This window comes from Oncorhynchus mykiss, chromosome 18 (assembly GCF_057628025.1).
Source record: "Oncorhynchus mykiss isolate SJ-2025 chromosome 18, ASM5762802v1, whole genome shotgun sequence".
In the NCBI taxonomy this organism is placed as follows: Eukaryota; Metazoa; Chordata; class Actinopteri; order Salmoniformes; family Salmonidae; genus Oncorhynchus; species Oncorhynchus mykiss.
Window position 1 is genome coordinate 41,361,655 of NC_143039.1, and position 13,021 is coordinate 41,374,675.

The 13,021-nt window shown below is 40.4% G+C and overlaps 1 protein-coding gene across 2 annotated transcripts; it reads right to left on the reverse strand.

Moving 5' to 3' along the window:
• Positions 1-1,258: 1,258 nt before the first annotated feature.
• LOC110496048 (uncharacterized) lies at positions 1,259-12,802 on the reverse strand. 2 transcript variants are annotated; one of them, XM_090208436.1, is made up of 3 exons: positions 12,532-12,690; positions 11,469-11,579; positions 1,259-1,547 (listed from the first exon to the last, which is right to left on the reverse strand). In XM_090208436.1, the coding sequence occupies exons 1-3, from the start codon at positions 12,581-12,583 to the stop codon at positions 1,336-1,338; spliced, it is 375 nt and encodes a 124-aa protein (XP_090064562.1). In that variant the 5' UTR covers positions 12,584-12,690; the 3' UTR covers positions 1,259-1,335. The 2 variants fall into 2 exon arrangements, with proteins under 2 accessions (XP_090064562.1, XP_021427364.1); XM_021571689.3 differs by lacking the exon at positions 1,259-1,547 and adding an exon at positions 9,006-9,838 and having other exon boundaries at positions 12,532-12,802.
• Between the last annotated feature and the right edge of the window lie 219 nt (positions 12,803-13,021).

Below are 13,021 nucleotides of genomic sequence, written 5' to 3' on the forward strand. Positions count from 1 at the left end.
AAGACATGTCACCAGGGGTCTCTTCACAGTCTCCAAGTTCAGAGACTTTGGGAAACACACAGTACTGCACAGAGCCATGACTACATCAAACTTTATTCCACATCAAGTAACTCATGCAAGCAGTAAAATCAGATTTAAAATACAGATAAAACTATACCTAATGGAACAACGCGGACTGTGAAGAAAAACACACCTGCAAACACGCTAGTACACACACTCTACACACGTACATTGTATCATTGTTGTATGGTGGTATTATACATTTTGTAATGTAGATATGTAGTGGTGTAAAAATGTCATAGGATGTACTGTTTTATTTCTGGTTTTGTGTAACTGCCTTAATTTGTTTGGACCCCAGGAAGAGTATCTGCTGCCTCGGCATCAACTTGTGGAGATCCCTAATGAATTCGATACTCTTATCCAAAGTGACTTCCAGAAGCAATAAGGGTTAAGTGAATTGCTCAAGGTCACACAGACAGAATTTTCACCTAGTCGGCTCTGGGATTCGAAACAGCGACCTTTCTGTCAGGCTACCTGCCGCCCACCGATATAGACGTTTAGGTGCAAAAAATTGGAAATTGAAAGTGATCTGGTGCAGTGAAAAAGTGACTTGTGAATTTGTTTGTTGTACTCAGTCAATTGAACATGTACTTAGAGTATTGAAACATGATGCATTTTGATGATCTGTTTCGATTTTTATGCTAAGAGTTGGGAAAATGTACCACGTGAATATTGCACCAAAGTGGGTGATTTCTTTTAATTACAAAACTTCTGATAATTCAAAACAGCAAAAAATGAAAGATTGCTTTCCATTATTTTCATTCCATAATACACGCGCCACACATTGTAGTAACTTAAGCTTAATTAGAACGAAGAAAAACATATGTAAGGTTTAAGAATTCAATGTTACAGCTTCAACAATACACTGATCGACTTCCAAAACAATAAGTATCTAATAAGTAACAAAATGAGTGTCTTTAATGCATTCTGAGACATGTGCTTCTCTCAAAATTTGAGGTGATAACTAAAAAGCCCTTGATTATGGATACTCTGTGCATTTTTCTGATAGGAGGCAAAGAACTTGAGAGGGCGATGTGACAGCATACCATCAAAACATGAGAAAAACAAGTCAAGCTGGTTTAAACATGCAGTGTGAATGATACACACATTTCGTCAAACCGGTTTACTAAAACAACACTAATTTCATGATGTATAAACATACTAAGATTGGTCTTTATTTCAGACTGGAGGATGTAAAGTCTTTATTTCGATGTAGGGGCTGTCTTCTGGTTCTTCGGAATCAGAATCAGAATGTGTCTTCTAGTTGTTCTAGTTCTAGTACAGCATGCTGCCCCACACGGAGCCAACCAGGGCGGCACTGAGGGCTGCGGTGATGATTGTGACTGGGTTACACTTGTTGGTGTCGCAGCAGGTCCTGACAGTGGTGTAGGTGGCGCCCATGAGGGTGGCATCGGTGGTGTTGCACATAGCACTCTCTAGACAGCCTTGGGTGTTGAAGCCTAGGAAAGTACTGAGGGAGGGGAAGGCTAGAGAGAGAGAGATGATAAGAAGTTTAGAATGATGATGAACCTGATTCTGTGTGTGTGTGTGTGTGTGTGTGTGTCGGGCAGGGATGGGCAATTGGTGAAATTGGCACCCCTTTTGTAGGCTTGCAGATCAATTTCCAGTTGGGATCTCAACTTACTGTTGTCAGTCACTCAATTAACCATGTCAACTAACACTTTTTAGATTGGTAAATTAGGGGCTATTCCCATTGATGGAAGTTTAAGGAGAGGAAGAGATTTCAATTTACATAATATGTGCATAAGCTTTCCATTTAAATTATGTCCTTGCCTTACCTTTTGTTGTGGCTGGCAACGTGAAATTTTTTCACTGCAGCTCCAAACAGTAAATATCAGTTTACTTGTAGTCACTATCTAGTTAGCTCTAGTTAAGATCTAATAATGGGATTTTCAGTTATTTTGACTGACTCTTGATCTTTGACTAATTTCGTTAATTTGAGTTAGTAGCATGTAGGAATCATGATTCTACAAGCCTCTCGTTCGCACGTCCATAGCGGGCTTATTGGAGCTTTCATTTGTTACTGAGACCTGTGAAAGTGTTTTAAAAAATTGAATTTGTTGATTGCTAGGCATACAAATAAGATTATTTCGTGATACATTTGAAACAAGGTCTATTTGTGGCCGCAACTGGACAAGATTGTGAACGACTCTTGGTGGAATGCATTGCTTGACTGCCGTGAGGATGATAAGCACAAAACGCATTGATGCAACGGTAGCTAAGATGGGGAGAGGTCTGCCAGTAATAAGTAATAAAGAGCTGCTTTCTTGACATTGCTATCAACAAAACAAGTCCTACAGGCCCAAGTTTTTTTTCAACTGGACTACTGCCCAGTCATATGGTCAATTGCCACAAAGAGGTTGGCAAATTACATTTGGCCTAGAACAGAGCAGCACGGCTGGCCCTTAAATGTACACAGAGGGCTGACATCAGTGACATGCATGTCAGTCTCTCCTGGCTCAAATAAGAGAGACTGACTGTGTCACTTCTTGTCTTTTGAAAGGTTTTGACATGTTGAAAGCACCAAGCTGTCTGTTCAAACAACTAGCACACAGCTCAGACAACCATGCATATCCCACAAGACATGTCACCAGGGGTCTCTTCACAGTCTCCAAGTTCAGAGACTTTGGGAAACGCACAGTACTGCACAGAGCCATGACTACATCAAACTTTATTCCACATCAAGTAACTCATGCAAGCAGTAAAATCAGATTTAAAATACAGATAAAACTATACCTTATGGAACAACGCAGCTGTGAAGAAAAACACACCTGCAAACACGCTAGCACACACACTCTACACACGTACATTGTAATATTGTTATATGGTGGTATTATACATTTTGTAATGTAGATATGTAGTGGTGTGAAAATGTCATAGGATGTACTGTTTTATTTCTGTATTTGTGTAACTGCCTTAATTTGTTTGGACCCCAGGAAGAGTATCTGCTGACATTGCAGCAACTTGTGGAGATCCCTAATAAATACAATACTCTTATCCAAAGCGACTTCCAGAAGCAATAAGGGTTAAGTGAATTGCTCAAGGTCACACACACAGAATTTTCACCTAGTCGGCTCTGGGATTCGAACCAGCGACCTTTCTGTTAGGATACCTGCCGCCCACCGATATAGACGTTTAGGTGCAAAAAAATGGAAATTGAAAGTGATCTGGTGCAGTGAAAAAGTGACTTGTGAATTTGTTTGTTGTACTCAGTCAATTGAACATGTACTTAGAGTATTGAAACATGATGCATTTTGATGATCTGTTTAGATCTTTATGCTAAGAGTTGGGAAAATGTACCATGTGAAAATTGCACCAAAGTGAGTGATTCCTTTTAATTACAAAACTGCTGATAATTCAAAACAGCAAAAAATGAAAGATTGCTTTCCATTATTTTCATTCCATAATACACACGCCGCCACACATTGTAGTAACTTAAGCTTAATTAGAACGAAGAAAAACACTTATGTAAAGTTTAAGAATTCAATGTTACAGCTTCAACAATACACTGATCGACTTCCAAAACAATAAGTATCTAATAAGTAACAAAATGAGTGTCTTTAATGCATTCTGAGACATGTGCTTCTCTCAAAATTTGAGGTGATAACTAAAAAGCCCTTGATTATGGATACTCGTGCATTATTCTGATAGGAGGCAAAGAACTTGAGAGGGCGATGTGACAGCATACCATCAAAACATGAGAAAAACAAGTCAAGCTGGTTTAAACATGCAGTGTGAATGATACACACATTTCGTCAAACCGGTTTACTAAAACAACACTAATTTCATGATGTATAAACATACTAAGATTGGTCTTTATTTCAGACTGGAGGATGTAAAGTCTTTATTTCGATGTAGGGGCTGTCTTCTGGTTCTTCGGAATCAGAATCAGAATGTGTCTTCTAGTTGTTCTAGTTCTAGTACAGCATGCTGCCCCACACGGAGGCCACCAGGGTGGCACTGAGGGCTGCGGTGACAGAGAGCTTGGCAGAGGTTGCGCCGCTGATTGTGACTGGGTTACACTTGTTGGTGTCGCAGCAGGTCCTGACAATGGTGTAGGTGGCGCCCATGTGGGTGGCATTGGCGGTGTTGCACATAGCACTCTCCAGACAGCCTTGGGTGTTGAAGCTTAGGAAAGTACTGAGGGAGGGGAAGGCTAGAGAGAGAGAGAAGATCTGAGGTTTAGAATGATGATGAACCTGATTCTGTGTGTGTGTGTGTGTGTGTGCGTGTGTGTGTGTGTGTGTGTGTGTGTGTGTGTGTGTGTGTGTGTGTGTGTGTGTGTGTGTGTGTGTGTGTGTGTGTGTGTGTGTGTGTGTGTGTGTCGGGCAGGGATGGGCAATTGGTGAAATTGGCACCCCTTTTGTAGGTTTGCAGATCAATTTCCAGTTGGGGTCTCAACTTACTGTTGTCAGTCACTCAATTAACCATGTCAACTAACACTTTTTAGATTGGTAAATTAGGGGCTATTCCCATTGATGGAAGTTTAAGGAGAGGAAGAGATTTCAATTTACATAATATGTGCATAAGCTTTCCATTTAAATTATGTCCTTGCCTTACCTTTTGTTGTGGCTGGCAACGTGACATTCTTTCACTGTAGCTCCAAACAGTAAATATCAGTTTACTTGTAGCCACTATCTAGTTAGCTCTAGTTAAGATCTAGTTAGCTCTAGTTAAGATCTAATAATGGGATTTTCAGTTATTTTGACTGACTCTTGATCTTTGACTAATTTCGTTAATTTGAGTTAGTAGCACGTAGGAATCATGATTCTACAAGCCTCTCGTTCGCACGTCCATAGCGGGCTTATTGGAGCTTTCATTTGTTACTGAGACCTGTGAAAGTGTTTTAAAAAATTTAATTTGTTGATTGCTAGGCATACAAATAAGATTATTTCGTGATACATTTGAAACAAGGTCTATTTGTGGCCGCAACTGGACAAGATTGTGAACGACTCTTGGTGGAATGCATTGCTTGACTGCCGTGAGGATGATAAGCACAAAACGTATTGATGCAACGGTAGCTAAGATGGGGAGAGGTCTGCCAGTAATAAGTAATAAAGAGCTGCTTTCTTGACATTGCTATCAACAAAACAAGTCCTACAGGCCCAAGTTTTTTTTCAACTGGACTACTGCCCAGTCATATGGTCAATTGCCACAAAGAGGTTGGCAAATTACATTTGGCCTAGAACAGAGCAGCACGGCTGGCCCTTAAATGTACACAGAGGGCTGACATCAGTGACATGCATGTCAGTCTCTCCTGGCTCAAATAAGAGAGACTGACTGTGTCACTTCTTGTCTTTTGAAAGGTTTTGACATGTTGAAAGCACCAAGCTGTCTGTTCAAACAACTAGCACACAGCTCAGACAACCATGCATATCCCACAAGACATGTCACCAGGGGTCTCTTCACAGTCTCCAAGTTCAGAGACTTTGGGAAACGCACAGTACTGCACAGAGCCATGACTACATCAAACTTTATTCCACATCAAGTAACTCATGCAAGCAGTAAAATCAGATTTAAAATACAGATAAAACTATACCTTATGGAACAACGCAGCTGTGAAGAAAAACACACCTGCAAACACGCTAGCACACACACTCTACACACGTACATTGTAATATTGTTATATGGTGGTATTATACATTTTGTAATGTAGATATGTAGTGGTGTGAAAATGTCATAGGATGTACTGTTTTATTTCTGTATTTGTGTAACTGCCTTAATTTGTTTGGACCCCAGGAAGAGTATCTGCTGACATTGCAGCAACTTGTGGAGATCCCTAATAAATACAATACTCTTATCCAAAGCGACTTCCAGAAGCAATAAGGGTTAAGTGAATTGCTCAAGGTCACACACACAGAATTTTCACCTAGTCGGCTCTGGGATTCGAACCAGCGACCTTTCTGTTAGGATACCTGCCGCCCACCGATATAGACGTTTAGGTGCAAAAAAATGGAAATTGAAAGTGATCTGGTGCAGTGAAAAAGTGACTTGTGAATTTGTTTGTTGTACTCAGTCAATTGAACATGTACTTAGAGTATTGAAACATGATGCATTTTGATGATCTGTTTAGATCTTTATGCTAAGAGTTGGGAAAATGTACCATGTGAAAATTGCACCAAAGTGAGTGATTCCTTTTAATTACAAAACTGCTGATAATTCAAAACAGCAAAAAATGAAAGATTGCTTTCCATTATTTTCATTCCATAATACACACGCCGCCACACATTGTAGTAACTTAAGCTTAATTAGAACGAAGAAAAACACTTATGTAAAGTTTAAGAATTCAATGTTACAGCTTCAACAATACACTGATCGACTTCCAAAACAATAAGTATCTAATAAGTAACAAAATGAGTGTCTTTAATGCATTCTGAGACATGTGCTTCTCTCAAAATTTGAGGTGATAACTAAAAAGCCCTTGATTATGGATACTCGTGCATTATTCTGATAGGAGGCAAAGAACTTGAGAGGGCGATGTGACAGCATACCATCAAAACATGAGAAAAACAAGTCAAGCTGGTTTAAACATGCAGTGTGAATGATACACACATTTCGTCAAACCGGTTTACTAAAACAACACTAATTTCATGATGTATAAACATACTAAGATTGGTCTTTATTTCAGACTGGAGGATGTAAAGTCTTTATTTCGATGTAGGGGCTGTCTTCTGGTTCTTCGGAATCAGAATCAGAATGTGTCTTCTAGTTGTTCTAGTTCTAGTACAGCATGCTGCCCCACACGGAGGCCACCAGGGTGGCACTGAGGGCTGCGGTGACAGAGAGCTTGGCAGAGGTTGCGCCGCTGATTGTGACTGGGTTACACTTGTTGGTGTCGCAGCAGGTCCTGACAATGGTGTAGGTGGCGCCCATGTGGGTGGCATTGGCGGTGTTGCACATAGCACTCTCCAGACAGCCTTGGGTGTTGAAGCTTAGGAAAGTACTGAGGGAGGGGAAGGCTAGAGAGAGAGAGAAGATCTGAGGTTTAGAATGATGATGAACCTGATTCTGTGTGTGTGTGTGCGTGTGCGTGTGCGTGTGCGTGTGCGTGTGCGTGTGTGTGTGTGTGTGTGTGTGTGTGTGTGTGTGTGTGTGTGTGTGTGTGTGTGTGTGTGTGTGTGTGTCGGGCAGGGATGGGCAATTGGTGAAATTGGCACCCCTTTTGTAGGTTTGCAGATCAATTTCCAGTTGGGGTCTCAACTTACTGTTGTCAGTCACTCAATTAACCATGTCAACTAACACTTTTTAGATTGGTAAATTAGGGGCTATTCCCATTGATGGAAGTTTAAGGAGAGGAAGAGATTTCAATTTACATAATATGTGCATAAGCTTTCCATTTAAATTATGTCCTTGCCTTACCTTTTGTTGTGGCTGGCAACGTGACATTCTTTCACTGTAGCTCCAAACAGTAAATATCAGTTTACTTGTAGCCACTATCTAGTTAGCTCTAGTTAAGATCTAGTTAGCTCTAGTTAAGATCTAATAATGGGATTTTCAGTTATTTTGACTGACTCTTGATCTTTGACTAATTTCGTTAATTTGAGTTAGTAGCACGTAGGAATCATGATTCTACAAGCCTCTCGTTCGCACGTCCATAGCGGGCTTATTGGAGCTTTCATTTGTTACTGAGACCTGTGAAAGTGTTTTAAAAAATTGAATTTGTTGATTGCTAGGCATACAAATAAGATTATTTCGTGATACATTTGAAACAAGGTCTATTTGTGGCCGCAACTGGACAAGATTGTGAACGACTCTTGGTGGAATGCATTGCTTGACTGCCGTGAGGATGATAAGCACAAAACGTATTGATGCAACGGTAGCTAAGATGGGGAGAGGTCTGCCAGTAATAAGTAATAAAGAGCTGCTTTCTTGACATTGCTATCAGCAAAACAAGTCCTACAGGCCCAAGTCTTTTTTCAACTGGACTACTGCCCAGTCATATGGTCAATTGCCACAAAGAGGTTGGCAAATTACATTTGGCCTAGAACAGAGCAGCACGGCTGGCCCTTAAATGTACACAGAGGGCTAACATCAGTGACATGCATGTCAGTCTCTCCTGGCTCAAAGAAGAGAGACTGACTGTGTCACTTCTTGTCTTTTGAAAGGTTTTGACCTGTTGAAAGCACCAAGCTGTCTGTTCAAACAACTAGCACACAGCTCAGACAACCATGCATATCCCACAAGACATGTCGCCAGGGGTCTCTTCACAGTCTCCAAGTTCAGAGACTTTGGGAAACGCACAGTACTGCACAGAGCCATGACTACATCAAACTTTATTCCACATCAAGTAAATCATGCAAGCAGTAAAATCAGTTTTAAAATACAGATAAAACTATACCTTATGGAACAACGCGGAGTGTGAAGAAAAACACACCTGCAAACACGCTAGCACACACACTCTACACACGTACATTGTAATATTGTTGTATGGTGGTATTATACATTTTGTAATGTAGATATGTAGTGGTGTGAAAATGTCATAGGATGTACTGTTTTATTTCTGGTTTTGTGTAACTGCCTTAATTTGTTTGGACCCCAGGAAGAGTATCTGCTGCCATGGCAGCAACTTGTAGAGATCCCTAATAAATACAATACTCTTATCCAAAGCGACTTCCAGAAGCAATAAGGGTTAAGTGAATTGCTCAAGGTCACACAGACAGAATTTTCACCTAGTCGGCTCTGGGATTCGAACCAGCGACCTTTCTGTTAGGCTACCTGCCGCCCACCGATATAGACGTTTAGGTGCAAAAAAATGGAAATTGAAAGTGATCTGGTGCAGTGAAAAAGTGACTTGTGAATTTGTTTGTTGTACTCAGTCAATTGAACATGTACTTAGAGTATTGAAACATGATGCATTTTGATGATCTGTTTAGATCTTTATGCTAAGAGTTGGGAAAATGTACCACGTGAAAATTGCACCAAAGTGAGTGATTCCTTTTAATTACAAAACTGCTGATAATTCAAAACAGCAAAAAATGAAAGATTGCTTTCCATTATTTTCATTCCATAATACATACGCCGCCACACATAGTAACTTAAGCTTAATTAGAACGAAGAAAAACACATATGTAAAGTTTAAGAATTCAATGTTACAGCTTCAACAATACACTGATCGACTTCCAAAACAATAAGTATCTAATAAGTAACAAAATTAGTGTCTTTAATGCATTCTGAGACATGTGCTTCTCTCAAAATTTGAGGTGATAACTAAAAAGCCTTTGATTATGGATACTCGGTGCATTTTTCTGATAGGAGGCAAAGAACTTGAGAGGGCGATGTGACAGCATACCATCAAAACATGAGAAAAACAAGTCAAGCTGGTTTAAACATGCAGTGTGAATGAAACACACATTTCGTCAAACCGGTTTACTAAAACAACACTAATTTCATGATGTATAAACATACTAAGATTGGTCTTTATTTCAGACTGGAGGATGTAAAGTCTTTATTTCGATGTAGGGGCTGTCTTCTGGTTCTTCGGAATCAGAATCAGAATGTGTCTTCTAGTTGTTCTAGTTCTAGTACAGCATGCTGCCCCACACGGAGGCCACCAGGGTGGCACTGAGGGCTGCGGTGACAGAGAGCTTGGCAGAGGTTGCGCCGCTGATTGTGACTGGGTTACACTTGTTGGTGTCGCAGCAGGTCCTGACAATGGTGTAGGTGGCGCCCATGAGGGTGGCATCGGTGGTGTTGCACATAGCACTCTCCAGACAGCCTTGGGTGTTGAAGCCTAGGAAAGTACTGAGGGAGGGGAAGGCTAGAGAGATAGAGAAGATATGAGGGTTAGAATGATGATGAACCTGATTCTGTGTGTGTGTGTGTGTGTGTCGGGCAGGGATGGGCAATTGGTGAAATTGGCACCCCTTTTGTAGGCTTGCAGATCAATTTCCAGTTGGGGTCTCAACTTACTGTTGTCAGTCACTCAATTAACCATGTCAACTAACACTTTTTAGATTGGTAAATTAGGGGCTATTCCCATTGATGGAAGTTTAAGGAGAGGAAGAGGTTTCAATTTACATAATATGTGCATAAGCTTTCCATTTAAATTATGTCCTTGCCTTACCTTTCGTTGTGGCTGGCAACGTGACATTCTTTCACTGTAGCTCCAAACAGTAAATATCAGTTTACTTGTAGCCACTATCTAGTTAGCTCTAGTTAAGATCTAGTTAGCTCTAGTTAAGATCTAGTAATGGGATTTTCAGTTATTTTGACTGACTCTTGATCTTTGACTCATTTCGTTAATTTGAGTTAGTAGCACGTAGGAATCATGATTCTACAAGCCTCTCGTTCGCACGTCCATAGCGGGCTTATTGGAGCTTTCATTTGTTACTGAGACCTGTGAAAGTGTTTAAAAAAATTGAATTTGTTGATTGCTAGGCATACAAATAAGATTATTTTGTGACACATTTGAAACAAGGTCTATTTGTGGCCGCAACCGGACAAGATTGTGAACAACTCTTGGTGGAATGCATTGCTTGACTGCCGTGAGGATGATAAGCACAATATAACTTCAGCCCCCCAAACAACTAAAATGAACGAGTCACTCAGAAAAAGCGAGTCATGACTCTTGAGTCAGTAAAAACAGTCGCTCAAAAATAAGGAATCATTCGCAAACTGCGATGCGCCCAGAGAATGTACTGCCACTAAGTTGATACTTTCTTTTGTCTGGGTGCTAAAATGTTTTTACATTTTTTTATAAATAATGTGATGGTGTGATAAATAATGTGATGGGGCAAAAATAATGCGATGGGGCAAAAAATAATGTGATGGTGTGATAAATAATGTGATTGTGTGATAATTAATGTGATGGTGCAAAAAAATGATGTGATGGTGTGATAAATAATGTGATGATAAATAATGTGATAGTGTAATAATGTGATGGTGAAAAAATAATGTGATGGTGTGATAATTAATGTGATGGTGAAAAAATAATGTGATGTAATTATTAATGTGATGGTGAAAAAATAATGTGATGGTGTGATTATTAATGTGTTGGTGCAACAATAATGTGATGGTGTGATAAATAATGTGATGGTGTGATAAATAATGTGATGGTGCAAAAATAATGTGACGGTGTGATAAATAATATGATGGTGCAACCAAACCTCCCTTAGTAGCTCTGGCTACTGATGTAATGCATTTAGTTGAGAGAGTTAAATTGTTTAACTGCACAAATGGAGTGATTTCCCAAATCAGTTGACTGCTTGTGTGGGTATGGAGACCTGCGAGCCAATGTGGCCCCTCATTATGAGTTCAGATTTTTGGTGGCCCCCAGTTGCCTATCCCTGGTGTGGGGGATGGGGAGTTTCTACCGAGCATGTTGTTCAGGTGAGCTGAATGAGAGGGGATGGGGTGGGTTGGGATTTGAGGAGGGGTTGAGTACTTACTAGCTTTTCCAGTGAAGCAGCGACTTGTGTTGGTTGTGCAGACCTGATCAGCAGCATTTAGGCAAACGCCCACCAGGCCCACATCGCATTTGTTACATGTCAGCGACTCCACTGAAACACACAGCGTTGGGTGGGGTTAGACAATCAGATCACATGGCTTCACACACAATGGCTGAGTGAGAGAGGAAACATGACAGTGATGAAATGTTAATTGTTTGTTTCTGTTAGACACATTGGAGGTTGTAAATACATCTGCCAGTACAGAATAAACAGGGGGCACCTTTGTGTAAGGTTGCGTTTCATGACTGAAGACCTCAGATGATTTGATGTGTGGTCATAGACATCTGAGCCCTTTGGACCACACCCTTGTTTGGTGTGCTATACACTACAACAGCAGTGCAGGTATGTGGCCTTTATCATACATAATAATTCAGATTCACTGAAATGGCATGTCATTACATCATAGACATTACATGAATCATACAGTATGTGATTCCCGATCATCACTGGTGTCTACAACATCCTTCTCTGCAGGATTGTGAATGAAGACCCCTGACCAAATGTTAACTCCTACAGAGTAGGTCTCTACAAAGTTTCTGTAGCAATTTCTCTGACCAGTCAATTAACAATCACTTAGCAGTGCATTCAAAAGCATAGGGAAAGTGCTCTCTACCTTCTACACCCACTTCCCTGCTGTTGAATGCACCGCTAGCTAATGCTTACAGTTTCTACTAGTATTGCTACATGCTTTAAAAAAAACACTTGCCAGGAGATGCTGGACATTGCTACATAACTGGACAACAAACTCAAAAACTTTACAAATGAAACGACAACCCGAAGCCGAAAATAAACACAAAAAAGAGCCTCTAATAAAGTAGACTATCCTTTAGACTGAATAGAACGGACTCGTATCATAAAACCTATGGATGAGAATTGTTGCAGGAACAAACCTGTAGCTAAATTTACCCTGTCATGATAACAACTGAAATACAATATTGTCCAAGCAAATTGCATCCTCAGTTTTGTTTGTGAGCGAGTGGCAATGATGATTAATTAGACTCACCTAGCATAAAAGATGCAACAACTGCAAGGATTCCGAAAACGATTTTGTTCATCTTGACAGAAGTGATGAGTTGAGATTTGATCGCAAAAAAAAATCCCTTTCAAACGTCTTATTTAGCAAAACCAACTGGTAAAGCCTGGGTCCTAGACATTGGATTTTATACTGTCAGAATTGGGTTGGGGCGAAAGGAGGAGGGGGAAAATGGAGTTCAACCGGTTTTCAGTCATCCTCTGAAAGGTGTGAATGTTTGGAATGAGAGGTACACTAATCTAAGTGGTTGAGGAGGGAGCAGGTGGTGGGATGGGCGGAAGGAGGGAAAAGAGGGAGGTTTATGATCTACAGTATCTAGGTGTCACTGAATTCCTCTGTTATTCAAATATTCAAACAAAGCCCAGGTATGTCATCGCACAGCAACTGGTGCCAGGTTAACCTTATACAAGCCAACTGACTGAATATCACCGTAGAATTTCCTTTCATATCAGGTGATAGT

Coding starts and splice junctions, on each gene's coding strand:
- LOC110496048 (XM_021571689.3), bottom strand. CDS start 12,583: ATGAACAAAATCGTTTTCGGAATCCTTGCAGTTGTTGCATCTTTTATG. Junction 11,580..12,531: donor TGTTGCATCTTTTATGCTAG/GTGAGTCTAATT, acceptor TGTGTGTTTCAG/TGGAGTCGCTGACATGTAAC. Junction 9,839..11,468: donor CTGCTTCACTGGAAAAGCTA/GTAAGTACTCAA, acceptor CTATCTCTCTAG/CCTTCCCCTCCCTCAGTACT.